The sequence below is a fragment of the Indicator indicator genome, chromosome 7 (genome assembly GCF_027791375.1).
Source record: "Indicator indicator isolate 239-I01 chromosome 7, UM_Iind_1.1, whole genome shotgun sequence".
NCBI lineage: Eukaryota > Metazoa > Chordata > Aves > Piciformes > Indicatoridae > Indicator > Indicator indicator.
Genome location: NC_072016.1, coordinates 15,807,628 through 15,822,775, shown reverse-complemented (window position 1 = coordinate 15,822,775; position 15,148 = coordinate 15,807,628). Strand labels below are relative to the sequence as shown.

Genomic DNA, 15,148 nt, shown 5'->3' with positions numbered 1-15,148 from the left:
ACAGGAGTTTATTTAGTATCTGTTCCAAGAAGCTAGATGGACCGATACCTTAAATAATAAGGGTAGTACAAAAAAGTTCAGAGCGTGCAAACAGTCAGAGCTGAACAAGATCTGGAACCCAGGGGTTAGGCAGACATGGTAAATACAAGGTGCTGTTGCAAAAAGCTTACAGTTGGAAAGATGATGAGTAACAGGCAAGTGAGGTAAACTATTGAGGAAAATGGGTAACAAAAATAAATAGGATCCTTTATCCTGAACTTGAATACAGCTTGCAATGAGTTCCTTAGAACTGACCTTTTCCAGGTCTGTCTCAATAAATTCTATGTTCATATATATATTTTTAAGACTTCAGCTTCTATGCATATACTTCTACTTGAATATCAGTTTTGATATATTTGTGACTATAAATGGAATCAGAAAAAGAAAATTGTCTAAATTATCTATTTGATTGCATTACATCACTCCAAAAACCAAATAGTTCTGAAGAGAAAGTGTATTAAGCCAGCTTAATTACCCTTTAGACCTTGCCATAAATCACAAAAATAGTAGGCTGATGAGCACATGCTAGGAAGATCGTCGTCTGATCAATCTAGTATCAGTGTTTAGATATGCTCCCAAAGGAACAGGTTTCATTTCTTTAAAGAAAATGCACAGAACTGTAGTAGTAGGCATTGTACACCTCTGGGCCACACGCTGTCAGAAATCAGCTTTGCCAAGATGACAGATGGGAAGTAATGCTATGATATTGCTAGATGACATTTCTGGATAGGGCAGCTGCAAAGTAGAGTGCTTGTCCTGGTAGCGAGAAGATGCTATGCTCCTTTAGCACTGCCCAGAACTTTGGAAATATTCAGACTGGTTCTGTTTGCAGACTGAAATGTTTTCTGAGGCTAAACTGTGACAACGTGCAGCCTGATAAACTGAGCTTTTTCTAGCACTTCTATCATTGAGCAAAAAGTCTGTTTCCTATTAAGCTCGATATGATGTAGTCACAAATTCATGTCACAAGATGGAGCTTCAAACCAGCTGTAATTGTACCTCCACAAATGTGTGGATTGTGGGGGGTTTTAAATAGGAGCAGCAATTTCATAGCATATTTAAACATTTATTTAAAAAAAATACACAATATCCAATTAATTAGAGTAATTATGATGAAGGATTTATGGAACAAAATTATGAGAATGTATTTTCCTGAATACATTCACAGTACTACACTAAGGAGACTATAAAGATAAAGCAATTTAAAAGCATTTGCGATGAACGATGGATGGGCCAGCTTCATCGTATTCCTGTTTGCTGATCCACATCTGCTGGAAAGTAGACAGGGAGGCAAGGATGGAGCCTCCAATCCAGACAGAATACTTACGTTCAGGAGGAGCAATGATCTGTTTAAGAAATAAAGGCATTAAGTATAACTGTCAACTGTGAGTAAAATACATTTGTTATACATAAACATTAAAAACCCCACTGTATCTATGTGCTAGTGTCAGCCCCGGCATTACAGTTAGCCCCTGCTGCAAGCAGTAAAGTTAAAAGGTTGTTATTGAAGTCTGAGTTCAAATTCTCAGTTTCTCTGCCCCAGTCGGCCTGCTCAGTAAGAGTAGTGCATTTGTGTATTCACAGCTGCACATAAGAAAAGGGGAGATAATTACTCTGGAGACACATAATGATAGCCTGGGGAGGCTTAGAAAAATAAGTGAACTATGGAGTACTCTTATTGGCAGAGTTGATAAAATGTTTGTAAAGCAAGGATCAAAGATTTGAAGCAGCAGAAGGAAGAGTGGCTTGTCAGAGGCTCTTTCTTTTATGAATTTGTAGACAGAGGACAAAACCAGCATTTCTTCCCTCTCATCTCAATTAGCCAAAAGGGCTGAAGAAGCCCACATGTAGCCCTGGATGAAAATGTAGTCTGCTATTCTTCTTTGGCCATGTTAGGGTAATTAGTAGAATTCACCCTGAACACAGAAATAAGATAAGAAAAGGCTCATTCTTCCAGCCACAAGTGGTGATTATTTGCTAGAAGGTACAGACATGATTCAAAATATGTACAAAGCACTTTAAGAGTTATGTTTCACTAGGTTTTTGAGGACTTAGTACATGCCAACTCAAATACTCTACAAATGATTGCACTGTACCTTGATCTTCATTGTGCTGGGAGCCAGAGCAGTTATTTCCTTCTGCATCCTGTCTGCAATACCTGGGTACATTGTAGTGCCTCCAGACAGCACATTGTTGGCATAAAGATCCTTTCTAATGTCTATGTCACACTTCATGATGCTGTTGTAAGTGGTTTCATGAATGCCAGCAGACTCCATACCTGGGGAAGTTACAGGAACACTGAGGAAGCAACTCCATACGAAGACTTAAAATTGTCAAGACAAAACTCACAACGTGAACTTTAATGTCTCTTTGGAAGACATCAGTCTTCAGAGGTATGGAAATCTGGAAGGTTACTTTGCAGCTGCCTAAATTATTTGCTTAGGAGTTCCTTTGTGTACAGCCCTCCTCTCCCCCTTACATACACAGCTCTTCCTTAAAAAGGAAGCTGGGGGTGTGTAATAGTAAAGTTTCCACTAGGCTTTTGCAGGCAATCTCCAATGTCTTAAGAATTCCTTATATGGTCCTGGAATCATTTGTTTTCTCTCTATTATTTTTTTTAACCAGCTCAGAGGCAGAACAATCAAAATATGTCCTAATTCTTCTAAGTATGCAACTGTTTCTTTCTGAGCTGAAATTCTGCCAATTAGCAGAGCCAACACTGGATTTCTGTGTGACCTCATTGCCAGTCTGCCTTCACGGCTCTTGATTAATATGGCATTGTCTTGGCTTTGCTCTGCAAATGTTATGAACCATAGAATCAGGATCTGGACCAGTCTTTTTGAAAAATAAAAGTAATGCTTCCTGACCCCCTCCCTTGCAAGCATGATCAAACTACAATCCTTACACTATTTAGAGAAGTGACTTTGCAGCCACACTTTTACTATTAGCCAACTGCATGACATACAAAATGCCACAGGCCCAATGACAGCATCCAGGAACTAGCATTCAGGGTTTATTTTGGAAAGCATTTTGCCTCATTGTTTGACATGAAGTTCCTCCCACCATGTTAATAGTGCTGTTCTAAAAGGTTATTGTATAATGGGTTCTAGGACACACTTGTGTATGAGTCTGAGTGAGTTGGGAATGGGACACAATCAAAAGGTACTAGGGGTTTGGCATTTATGTGCAGTTTATCAAAGCAGAACAATCATTCATCCTACCGATGAAAGATGGCTGGAAGAGGGTCTCCGGGCAGCGGAAGCGTTCGTTTCCAATGGTGATCACCTGACCATCAGGAAGCTCATAGCTTTTTTCCAGAGAAGAAGAAGAGGCTGCAGTGGCCATCTCATTTTCAAAGTCCAGGGCCACATAACACAGCTTCTCTTTGATGTCACGGACAATTTCACGCTCCGCTGTCAAAAAGATTCAATCTTTAGAATGGCATTCAGGAAAGACCCAGACGATGTTGTCAGCTTGTTCCCTTTCATCCTCCAGCACCCTCCCCATATTTTCAACAAATCCTCTGCTAGTCTTGCAGGGAACTTTCCCATTGGATTCCTTCCTGTGTCTGTTCAACTGCAGAACCACTGCTAGTCCTAAGGCCACTAGAAATGTGGAACATTAAACAACTCTTCTCAGTCAGCAGCATGTCCTTACCAGTGGTCACAAAGGAATAGCCACGTTCCGTCAGGATTTTCATGAGGTAGTCTGTCAGGTCACGGCCAGCCAGGTCCAGACGCATGATAGCGTGCGGCAGGGCGTAGCCTTCATAGATCGGTACGTTGTGGGTGACACCATCCCCAGAGTCTAGCACGATCCCTTGGAGAAGACAACACACAATTCATTCCCAGGTGCACATCAACATTCCCACGTTACAAAAGCCTATGGCATGTGCCCCAGAGGCCTACCTGTGGTACGTCCAGAAGCATAGAGGGACAGAACAGCTTGAATAGCTACATACATGGCTGGCACGTTGAAAGTCTCAAACATAATCTGAAATGCAGTTAAAACAATTGCCTTAACACTAGTGCTTGTCACTTAGCTGAAGCAATTTACTGAAAGGGAAAAGGCAAGATTTTAATATTTCTTGATGGTTGGTAATAACAAGGAAGGAAAATACAAAATCTGAATCCAAAAATATCTGTCCTATAAGAAATCTCCCTACGTCTGGCCTGTATCTTTAAAATATGAATATAGACAGTCAAACATTAGATAGAATTTTATGATATAATAAAAACAGATAACAGTAGAAACAGATATAATAATGAAAATGGATTAAGATGACATGAAGCTTGAACAGACTGAAGTACTCACAGTCAAATCAAATACAGTGTTTTTCTGAAGTAAAGGTAGTAATACACGGCTATGGCAGGTGGTCACCGTGCATCTTCCATAACAAAGAAGGATAGACTACTGGACAGCATGACCGATTGAAATGATGAAGTTCACATCCTGCTGGATTCACAAAGTTGGAATTAGCTTCAGTGTGAGCTTACCTGTGTCATTTTCTCTCGGTTGGCTTTGGGATTCAGTGGTGCTTCAGTCAACAGAGTTGGGTGTTCTTCAGGTGCAACACGGAGCTCATTATAGAAAGAGTGATGCCAGATCTGAGGACAATGGAAGAATCCAGAGGAAAGAAACACCATCACCCAGCAGCTCAGAATCACTTCCAGACAGGTACTGTGCTCCAGCACTCTGCTTATAAGCCTAAAGATAGGCTAGTAATGTTTCTCATGCAGTTATTGCCTTCATAGAAATTACATAAGTAACTTATAGTAGAAGAGACCAAGCAGGACAGACTTGGTTCCAGCAATGCTATTTCAACAATGACTAAAAGTGAAGCAGTTCCAGAACAACTCTAGAACATAAGCAGACTTAAAGGTTCAATAGACAACAGGTCCCTTTTGGTTTGCAGGGGCCATCTCAACAATTCATAAAAAAGAAATGAAGGCAAATACTTTGTGAGGCTAAAAGTCAACTTGTATTTATCACCTCCACACAACTCATTCCTACCAGCTACAAAAATCAGAGGCCAAGTGGACAGGAAGGTTAATACCCTAATAAGAAGTAAACCCACCAGAGACTTTCTAAAGGCCAAGAAGTTATTTCTAACCTTGTTTTCAAGCTGGTGGTGATTAGAGACTGGTTGGTATGTTAGGCATCTGAAAAGTTTTGCTTCCAAGCATGATCTACAATGCTATGAGAATCAGTAACTCCTGTGTGACTCCACACATTTGGGGTGTGGGGCAATGTCCCAACTGTTCCAAAGAGCCCTATTTCCACAGCATAACACTAAACAGAGACACCATCTTAGAAATTATACCAACCATACAGACTATGACTATAACCATGATTCTGGAAGCCTTTCATCCAAATACAAGCTCTGAAATGGATGCATTGCACTTCAGTATTACTAATCTTTCAAGCATTAAAAAGTATGTGTGTAAACAGTGCCCTTTCCATCAAATTTCCATACATGTTTTGCATTATTTTAGATATACCTTCTTAAATTCCATTTCTTTACTTGCAAATTGAGAATATTCCTTCACTTTCCTTTCCTTCCACCCTCCCACCTCCAGTAATGAGCAGAGAGTAAAAGAACTCCCAATAACTACTTTGATGTACTCCTAGTGATACTTCAGCTTTAGAAGCAAGTTAGCCTTGATAGCAGGATGCTTTTATCTCAGATTTAGTGGGCATTCCATAAGTCTTTGGTTCAAGTAGCTGTTTACCAACTTTTCAAAGCTGAAATACCTTCTCCATGTCATCCCAGTTTGTAATGATGCCATGTTCAATGGGGTATTTCAAGGTTAGGATCCCTCTCTTGCTTTGAGCCTCATCACCTACGTAGCTGTCTTTTTGACCCATACCAACCATCACACCCTGTAGAATAACACAAATGGAGTTAGTCTCTCAAGGAAAGGTATCACAAAGTAAACACAATCTTAGCCATGAAATAAATGCAGTGGCCAGTTATACTAATTACAAAATACTTTATGAATACTAATGAATGGAGAGTTACTCATTGCTCTTCAATTGCCAAAATTAAACACTTAGTTCACTTCAATCTCTGTTCATGTTTCCACTACAGTTTAAATAAACAGAACAAGTATAATGTTAAATGCATCAAGATGAAGTGGAAAGACAGGGCTGATTTCACATTTCTTATAATGTGGGGATGAACTGTCTGCCAAACTGAAATAAAGTGGAATAAAAGCAGAAAGTGCCATGTAAGGGTCAAAACAGAGCAATACACATTTTTCAGTCCCCAAGGCTTAAATTTCAACATTTTTGGATCATTTTTGAACACTATAATCTTGTCATTAGAGGCAGACAATTTAAATCTACTGGTGAATCTTTGTAGGTATATTCACAGATCCTGTGAAATGGTTCATGGAGACTAAGGTGGAAATTACTCTGGATATATGCTAGTCTCTATGTCAAAGTCAGAAACACTGGGGGAAAAGTAGTATATAATAGGATGCTTTAAGTGCATAATACTCTTAGTCATTACAGACTCCAAACCCTGGCATCTCTAACACATTGTCTTAAAAACAGGCAACCAGAATTTGTATTTTTTGATGGGAAGAGCCTTCTTTCAGGGGACTCATGATGTCTGTGATAAGTCGTCAGGAAAGAAAGATGCTAGGAATGGGTATTTGTTTCCACTGTAACTATACAGCTTGGGTTTGTGTGATTAGTGCCTTGCACACTAGCTACAGACACTGGCATTTGAATACTTCTCTTTTTAATTATGGTAATGCCCAGAGGCCTCAATTAGACCTGCAAACATAGCTTCTGTACTGAAAGGCAGGCATTTCTCCAGCTTTGAAGAACCTAAAATGCATTTGCTGGGTATATAAAATGCCACACTTTACACCACGTTTACCTCTTTCCACTTCACCAGGGCTTTTGAAGGCATAGAAGCAACTGAATGGATCTGCTGAGTAGGTGGATTGGTTTGTTGTGGCCTAGCTGATCTTCTATAATTCCTGATAATGATGGTCTGGCTCAAACTCTCTTTATGTAACAGCTCAGCTAGTAAATGTATTTTGCAAACTGTTAGAATCAAGTTACATGCATCATACATTGAGATGTAAATCCTGATGCTAAAGAAACTCAAACCCTAGACAGGTGTCCATCTGTGATACAGCTAAATTAATAAAACCAAGAAGTTTAATTGGAAGCTGACTGAACACTTCTTCTTCCTTTAGGTTTCCACACATCACCTATCATCAGCTTTTAGGGGAGTCAAAATTTCCAGATATTTGTATGTTGGGCTTTTTTCTTTCCTCTTTTTTTTTTTTTTTAAACTAACTTTACTCACCAAGTTCCAAAATTAAAGGGTAGGGAAAAGAGTGCACAGAAGAGAGTTAAACATTTTATAAGGATTTCTCTCACAAAGCAAGACACCTGCTTTGACTCAGGTGAGTCCATTGCTGGATGCATTTTACCTGGAAATACACAGATGAGTAAAGGCTGGGCTAGCTCCAAACACAGAAGAAAGTGGCCCCAGGCTGGAAAGCTGGGGACAGAGCAGAAAAGCCTTCTAGAAGCCCAGTATGGAATAACCAATGCAGTTCATTACCTGGTGCCTGGGACGACCCACAATGGAAGGGAAAACTGCTCTTGGAGCATCATCCCCAGCAAAGCCAGCTTTGCAGAGCCCTGACCCGTTGTCACAAACAAGGGCAGTGCTGTCCTCTTCCTCACACATTCTTCTACGTCAGTGTCTATGGGCACTCCAAACAGAAAACAGCCCTATGAAAACAGAAGGAAAGAATTTAAAGAAAAAAACTGAACCAAAAAACATGCTCAGGCAAGAGGCCCACCCCTGAAGACAGAGATGGCTGTAAGGAAATAAGCAGCACCAGCAAAGAGAGGTATGACACCAGTTTGGCAATCACAAAGGCTGTAGGGCCATACAGAAAGAAACAGGCTTCTTTTAAAAAGTGAGAGGTTTCAATCACATCTGCCAGAGGGCTCTATGCACAAGAGACTGTCCAGAGGATCCCAGAGGAAACTTCCAGTCCTGTGGCATGGGCAGACAGATGAGGGAGCAGTAAAAGTTTATCTAAATTTGGTCACAGAAATTCATATCTGGGAGTGGGTGGGAGATAAAAGAATGCTGAACTGACAGCTGCAAAAGCACTGGTTTCAGCAGAACTTTCCCTGCTTTTCTATCACCCTGACAAAGTCCTGACACATGGAAAGCTGTCACAGGTAAGAGCACTTCCATCTTCCCCATTCAGTCTTGAGCTTCCCAAAAACTAACCACATCAAACACTATACATGTATCACAGAGATTTTTCTGATGCAGATATTAACCCACTGGGTGAAGAAAGCAAATTAAGTTTACAGTTTAGCTTTCAAAAGAAAATAAATGTCCCAAATTAGAAAGAAAGAAAAGAAAGGAAAAAAAAAAAACAACACACACACACAAACCCAAAAAGCCCTCTCCTAGTCACTCAGAAAATACAGTGAGTGACAGTATCTGCTTTAGAAACAGGCTTTAGCATATACTCTTATTATCATTTCAAAGCAGCTAATGAACTGCATTTGTAGAGTGGTGGAGTACTTTATGTTGGCTCTTTGTCTGAGTAAAAACAAACTCTTTTCTCCTCTGGCAACAGGGAGATAATATGGGTAATAAAAATACTTTGAAGGTTTTCTATTAAAGTCAATTACAGAAACAAGCACTGAATACCAGGACTCAAGAAGAACTATCAGCTCACAATTTATAGTGCGGTAGGGAATCATTTGGCCAGCTCTGAGCCTGGGCTTCCATGCAGAGTTCAACAAATTGCAATGTGTTAACAGCTAAAGGAGACAGCTGTCATCCTCAGACCAGCTGGCTCTGCATGCAATCTCCAAAACCTTTTGCCACTGGAATACTGGAAGCACAAAGGACAAAATAGGAATGGCTTCAGCAAGAGCCATGGCCAATGAGCAAGGGAGTCCACCACCCATTTAGCCTCTGCAACAGATGGAACAAGCATGGACAGTTCTCCCAAATCCTTAATTTGAGATCCTCTGTCTCCCCCTGGCCAGGCTGCCATAAGACACTGCTGCAGCCTACTCCTGCACACTGTGTGGGCATATCTCCCAGAGAAGACAAGAATAGGGAAATCCTAATTTGAGGTACCCCAGATATCTCACCATTATTCCTGGAAAAGGAAAGCAAGTTGTAATTTTTGTATTTATTAAACCTCTGGAAAACAGGCTCTTTATATTCAAACACTTACTGAATGGAGCACAATTGTTATCTAATGTGAATGAACAGACTGGTTTGGACAAACCATTTCCTAATTAGGAAATAGGCTTTTCAAGCATCTGTTTTTGGAACAGAGTTCGAGGTCAGGGGGTTTACTCAAACCAGTGCAGCTAATGAAATGCCAAAAATCACTTGGGGGAGGGGAAAAAAAGGGGCAGGGAAGACTACATTTCTGAGCTTAGTGGACTCTAAATGAAAACCATATTTAGTAATAAAGGACAAAAAGCTGAAAAATCAAAGCTGAAGGATTTCAGACAGGGTGCTCTGCTGCCAACCAGTGAGTTACAGCTCAGGACTGCCATGGCATACATTAGCAACATCTTAATACAACAAATGTCACTCAGTTCTGTAGAAGAAAGGATTTTTTTTCCCCAAGTAGTTAATACCGTATTTAATCTTTCTTCTACCTGCTTTACATCTAAATGTAACAAATCACCTCACCAATCTCCAGAAGCTATTAAGAGAACTCAAGCCTCAGAAGAAATACTGTGTGTAGCTTGTTCTGTAGTGGAATGTTGGGCATTTAACAGAAAAGGGGTTTCATATACATAGAGATAAGGATGAATAAACATGCATCCTCATTGTACCCTTTTAGATACTGCTAATTTGCATACTTACAGTTCTTCTTACAGTCACATTCCCCAAAACACTTATGTCACCTTGTGCTGAGTTAACAGAACCAAAGCAAACCTGCCGAGAGATGCTACTACATATCCCTTCAGGAACTCTGTTCTGTCCCACACTAACACTCCAGGTCACACAGGTTCATTAAAACATGCATATAGCTGTAATTCCAGCTGTGGTATTACACAGACAGGGTCTTTACAGAACTTTCCCTTCCAGAAGTGCTATAAAACAAAGACAACCGAGTTTAGATATTGCAAGTGTTTCATCAATTCAATTCTAATAAGTAATGTTGCTTAAGCAAACTACAGCACAGCAGTACATCCTCCTGAATAGCTTCCATTTGACATTATTTAACTGAAGTCCTCCAGCAATCTGTAAATCATGATATTGGTTCAGTGCCACTTACCCTGACAGCGCTTGGCTGAGGATAGCTGCTCTAGGATGGTGCACTCTGTATCTGAAAGCTCGAAGGTTATATAGCCCCTTCAGCTCTTCTCCTCCCACTAGCCTCCCAAACAAGGAGCAGAGACAGGCAGAGATAGAGATGAAGTCTCTAACCAAACCATATAGGGACCTTATTACAAAAACCTCTAATCTGGGTGGCCACAGGCCCTGGGTCTCTTCCACTGCATTCCAGCGTAGAGCTCATGAAACAGGAGGAGACTTTCAGCTGTGTAAGATAAACACTTTAAAACATCAGAAGAGTTGCTAAAATACAGAGAGACAGTGTGCCCACAATAGACACCCTCTGGCAGAACGAGCATGTGTTCAAAGAAGAAAGCTGCAGGCCTCCATAGTAACATCCAAGAGGCAGAATGAGAACTTGGAAGAGCAGTCATTCATACCAGGGAAGGTGTTTTTAAAGAAGCACTTCACTTTCATTAAAGGTTTTTTACAAAAACAATGAAAATATTTCTGGCAAGCTAAACAGTTGTGGAATTTTTCTTCAAGGTTTCTTTAAAACCTTGGCATTTTGCTTGTCTGCTAAATATTGCTCACAGGCCCAAGGGTAGTTTAAAAAGTCCCTGCTGTTGCGTAGGGTTCACAGCAAAGTGGTTTGAAGGTTGTGAAAATGTTTTGTGAAAATATTGCTATGATCCCTTTCAGATTGAGAAGGGTTAGGATCCATTCTGCTTCTCTCGTCAGCTCATTTTCAAAACCCTAGGATCTATGGGCCAAGTTCACCCTAGTGCTACACCAGGGAAGGTCACAAATCTGGATTGGCACAAACCCACATCTCAAACTGTTCATAATAAAGTTGCTGAATTTTATAACCTCCAGCCAGCTTTTCCATTGAACATATTTTTAGCAAGTAAGCAAGGGTTCTCACTGTACAAGTTATTTTCAGCACAGGAATGGATTTTTACAGCTGTAGCCAGTTTTTCTCTAGACAGGCTGATTCTAGCAAAGCAGCCCTATCATAGTCAACAATACTTGGTCACAAAGTCTGTACTAAAGACCAGAAACCAATATCTCTAATCTCCAATACCAAACCATTATAAATGCAGAATTGCTCTATGCACACCAAGTCAAGAAAGATGTGAGAATCCAAGTGAGATCCTCGCTTTGTGAGTCTTGTTATAATAGGCAGGAGCATCACTGTTTTGCTTGCAGAGTGTTTGCTGCCTAATTGAGTAATCTTAATGCAAGAAAATCTCCCATAAAACCACAGTGGGAGTTTTTCTTATGTAGAGATTTAAGGACTAAGCCCCTAGGAGAGATAGCAGATAGGCAGAATTATGGACTGAAGACCAAAAGGAATTCAACTTTTAAGGAATGCAACTGCCTTTGAGGGTCAGATACAGAAGCTAACAAGTGCTGGAACACGAGCCATGCAAAAGCTATTTATTTGTCTTCCAGAACCAGGGAAAAAGAGAAGAGGTATTTTGAAGGAAAAAACCCCAAACCAAACCAAACAAAAAACCCACCAAAACAAAACAACAATCAACAACAAACAAAACCCACAAACAAACAAAACCAAAACAACATAAAAATCCACCAAGGTAAGCAAGCTAAAACAGAGGATAGAAACAATACAAACAGATCCTTTTTCTGCATTTCTCCCACTGACACTCAAAGGACAGCCAAAACAATTTTTTTTTGTTTTCAAACAACACCCAAATACATAGCTGAGGAAAATTATGTACCTCTAAAGAATGTATGGCATCAGATCAGGGAATTCAGGTGAAAGGGTGAAGGAGTATTTCACACAGCAGGACCCCTCACTGCAGTATCATACCTGATTTTGATACAAACACCAATTACCTCCTAGACTGGAGGAAACAATACAAGGTTTTTAATGTAATACTACTCCTTAGAAATATCAAGACTGGGACAAAGATCCAAAAGAATCCACGCTCTTCACCTTAACAAAATGAGGTTCATACTCACAAAAAGGCTTACTGATGATGATGCTATAGGCAGTTACATATGAGATTGCTGAGCAAATAAACAGTGCTTCTGTAGAACTGGAGTATCATTCACACTGCACCTCAGCATAGCTAGATAGCTAGTAATACAGGCAACAGTTTTCTATGAAGAGTCCTCTATGGATATTATATCAGGTGGTGACCATACAGACACCTTCACATCTCTATTCAGCTTCATCACAATTGCTATAAACTTAGCCTGGTGCATACCACGATTACCAGTGGTGGCATTGATAGCAAGGGGCTGTGATAAGGAATGATTATTTGGTGGAGATCACCAAAGATGTGGGAATCCTAGCTTTCAGGGTGTTCAAGAGAAAGATACATTGGACAATCTCATTCAGAACAGGCAGCTGTTGATTCACTGATAAGTAAGAGACACCAGATGTTTGGAGGAAGCTTCAATATGAAGGATAGCTGTCAGAGACAGAGACAGGACTATGCAGACTAGAAAGAAGAAGTAAGGCCAGAGACTGACTGAGCAGCAGTGATGGATACACAGGAACAGCACAAGAGAAATGTAGAGATGTTGCAGAACCATGCCTCCAGCACACAATGGAAAGCCAGTACTAAGCAGCCAGCTTGTCTCTGGGGTGTTCCGTTATGGAAGGTCCTAGGGCAGCAGGAAGGAAGGCAGACAAACAGGTGAACTATGCAAGGAAATTAGGTCAGTCTGGCTCGAGTGACCTTATAGAATATAGGTATTTCTTTTCTTTTTAGTGATTCCATGCCTGAGTTATGATCTGTCCTGGTTTCAGCACACAGATATTACTATAGATAAAAACACGTGAGAAAAAAATTACCTTGGTAGCTTTCACCTTTATTCTCAGCAACATAGGTCATTGACAGAAGGGCAGGGGGAAGGGGAAAGTGTATTTGGCATGAGTCAGGAGTAAGAAACTAAAAAGAACTGCAAAGAGCAAGTCCTCTGAGAATCAAGCCTAAAAGATGGGGATTAAATCTCTGAACCCTCCTGAACCATTCCTGAAAGTAGGTTAGCTTCCTCTCTGGAGGCCACTTCCATCACCACTTTCTGCTGCCTATCTTTCAGTACTCGTCCCACTCATGTGGATAGAATCCACCACAGTGCAATTCTCCCATGTGTGAGCTCTCATTGTCTCCATAGCCAAAACCTATGGGGTTTATCTGGCTTTCCCTGAGAATGTCTCTGCTTGTCTCCACCACAGAAGTGTGTCCAGAGTATGATCAGAGAAAGGAAAATAAGCAGAAGTAATTTTGTCTCTTTCTTTCATACCCCTTTCCCTGATCTCTATATAGTGATACTAGTGAAGCTCATATGCACATTTGGAACTTCCCTATTGACTTCAGTTATCTTTCAAGAAAGGTATCAGTGGGAACTCCTATCTGTATATTCCATACATTCTTTGGTTTTCAGTAACTTGTGCAGATGGCCATATGGACAGAAAATGTGGCTGGGACTCCACAGCAGCAGGAGCTATAAAGCCACCAGGTCTAGAAAATGGGCTTCAGCTGGCCTGAAGAATGCCAGCTCAGAGGCCACACAGCAATTAATAGATGCCATACTTTTTTGGTAAAGGAGTGCAGAAGCTACAGTCCTATCCCAGCTGCTGTAGAAAACTGGGAATAAAGTAACCCCTTTGCTGGTAACATTACAAGCTATTACTTTATAAGGGAAAACAACTTCTGAGGCTTGCATGGAGACCTTCCTGCCTGCATCCAATTGGTTCTTCAGGAATGAGGCTTTGCTAAATATGTCTCTGGATCCTTTTTATTTGGGGATTCCTTTCATCTTCATAGCATTAGCAGAATCTCTAAATGTTTTGGTTTATCTGGCTTCAGTCTCTCTCCTCTATCTCATTGATAGGCTTTACACTTCCCCACCCCCTGTTTTGAGAAAGACAGGAACAAATAAGCTTTAGGGAGCAGAAAAGTGCCTCTAAGAACCTGATTCATTGCAGCTGTCACATAGCATGCATCTGTAAAGTGTCAAATCAACCATAAGCTAGTCTATGAGTCTGACAGCTTTCTCTGTCAGGCTCTTGCACTGGTGTCTCTCTCTAACAACTAAGACAAAATGGCTCAAATCATTTTCAAATATGACAATTTTCAACCTACAAAGCTTGGAAGATAGTTTTGCCAGTGCTGTTCAACAACTAGAGGATACAATGTTTGTCTCCTGGGCTTCCTGAGCAGGGCAATGAAGCATGTTGATTCACAACCTTCCTTCATCTTCCTACAAAGTATCTTCCTCCATGGTAATATGGTAAAGTTCTTCCTCTTTCAAAATTAAAGGAAGATATCCAACGTAAAAATGAACTAATGGTTCCCTCCTCATCCTTCTTAGATAAACAAACAGAACATAAGAATGTGCCCTGGTGGGTCAGGCTGATATCCATCTAGCTCAGTATCCTGTCTCTGAGATTTCCTGCCAGTGGACACTTAGGAAAGAAGTGGGACGCCTAAAGTGACATTTTTTTACCTATATCCTTTCTGCTTCCTTATATGCATAAGGATTTAGAGAGACAGGCATTTGCACCTATGTCTTCAAGTGTAACAGATGCAGACAGTTTTTTTCCCTGCATAAATTTCCCTAATTTAAACATAATTTTGGAGATAGAGTGCCTTCCATGATTTTTGGTGGAAATAAGCTCTACACGTTATCTGCAGGGCAGCACACATAGCTCACACTCGAGCTGGTGTGGACATGCCTAATGTTAGAAAGAAAACATTAAATATATCAGAATCATGGTATAAAAAACAGTGTTCCTTTGACTAAGATCTGCAAATCCACCAGAGA

The 15,148-nt window shown here is 40.5% G+C and overlaps 1 protein-coding gene across 1 annotated transcript; it reads right to left on the bottom strand.

The window, feature by feature from the left end:
• ACTA2 (actin alpha 2, smooth muscle) lies at positions 1-10,376 on the bottom strand. The gene is made up of 9 exons (XM_054382123.1): positions 10,347-10,376; positions 7,628-7,800; positions 5,794-5,922; positions 4,536-4,646; positions 3,948-4,032; positions 3,697-3,858; positions 3,261-3,452; positions 2,136-2,317; positions 1-1,385 (listed from the first exon to the last, which is right to left on the bottom strand). Exons 2-9 carry the CDS (start codon positions 7,754-7,756, stop codon positions 1,242-1,244), a joined length of 1,134 nt encoding a protein of 377 aa, XP_054238098.1. The 5' UTR covers positions 7,757-7,800; positions 10,347-10,376; the 3' UTR covers positions 1-1,241.
• Between the last annotated feature and the right edge of the window lie 4,772 nt (positions 10,377-15,148).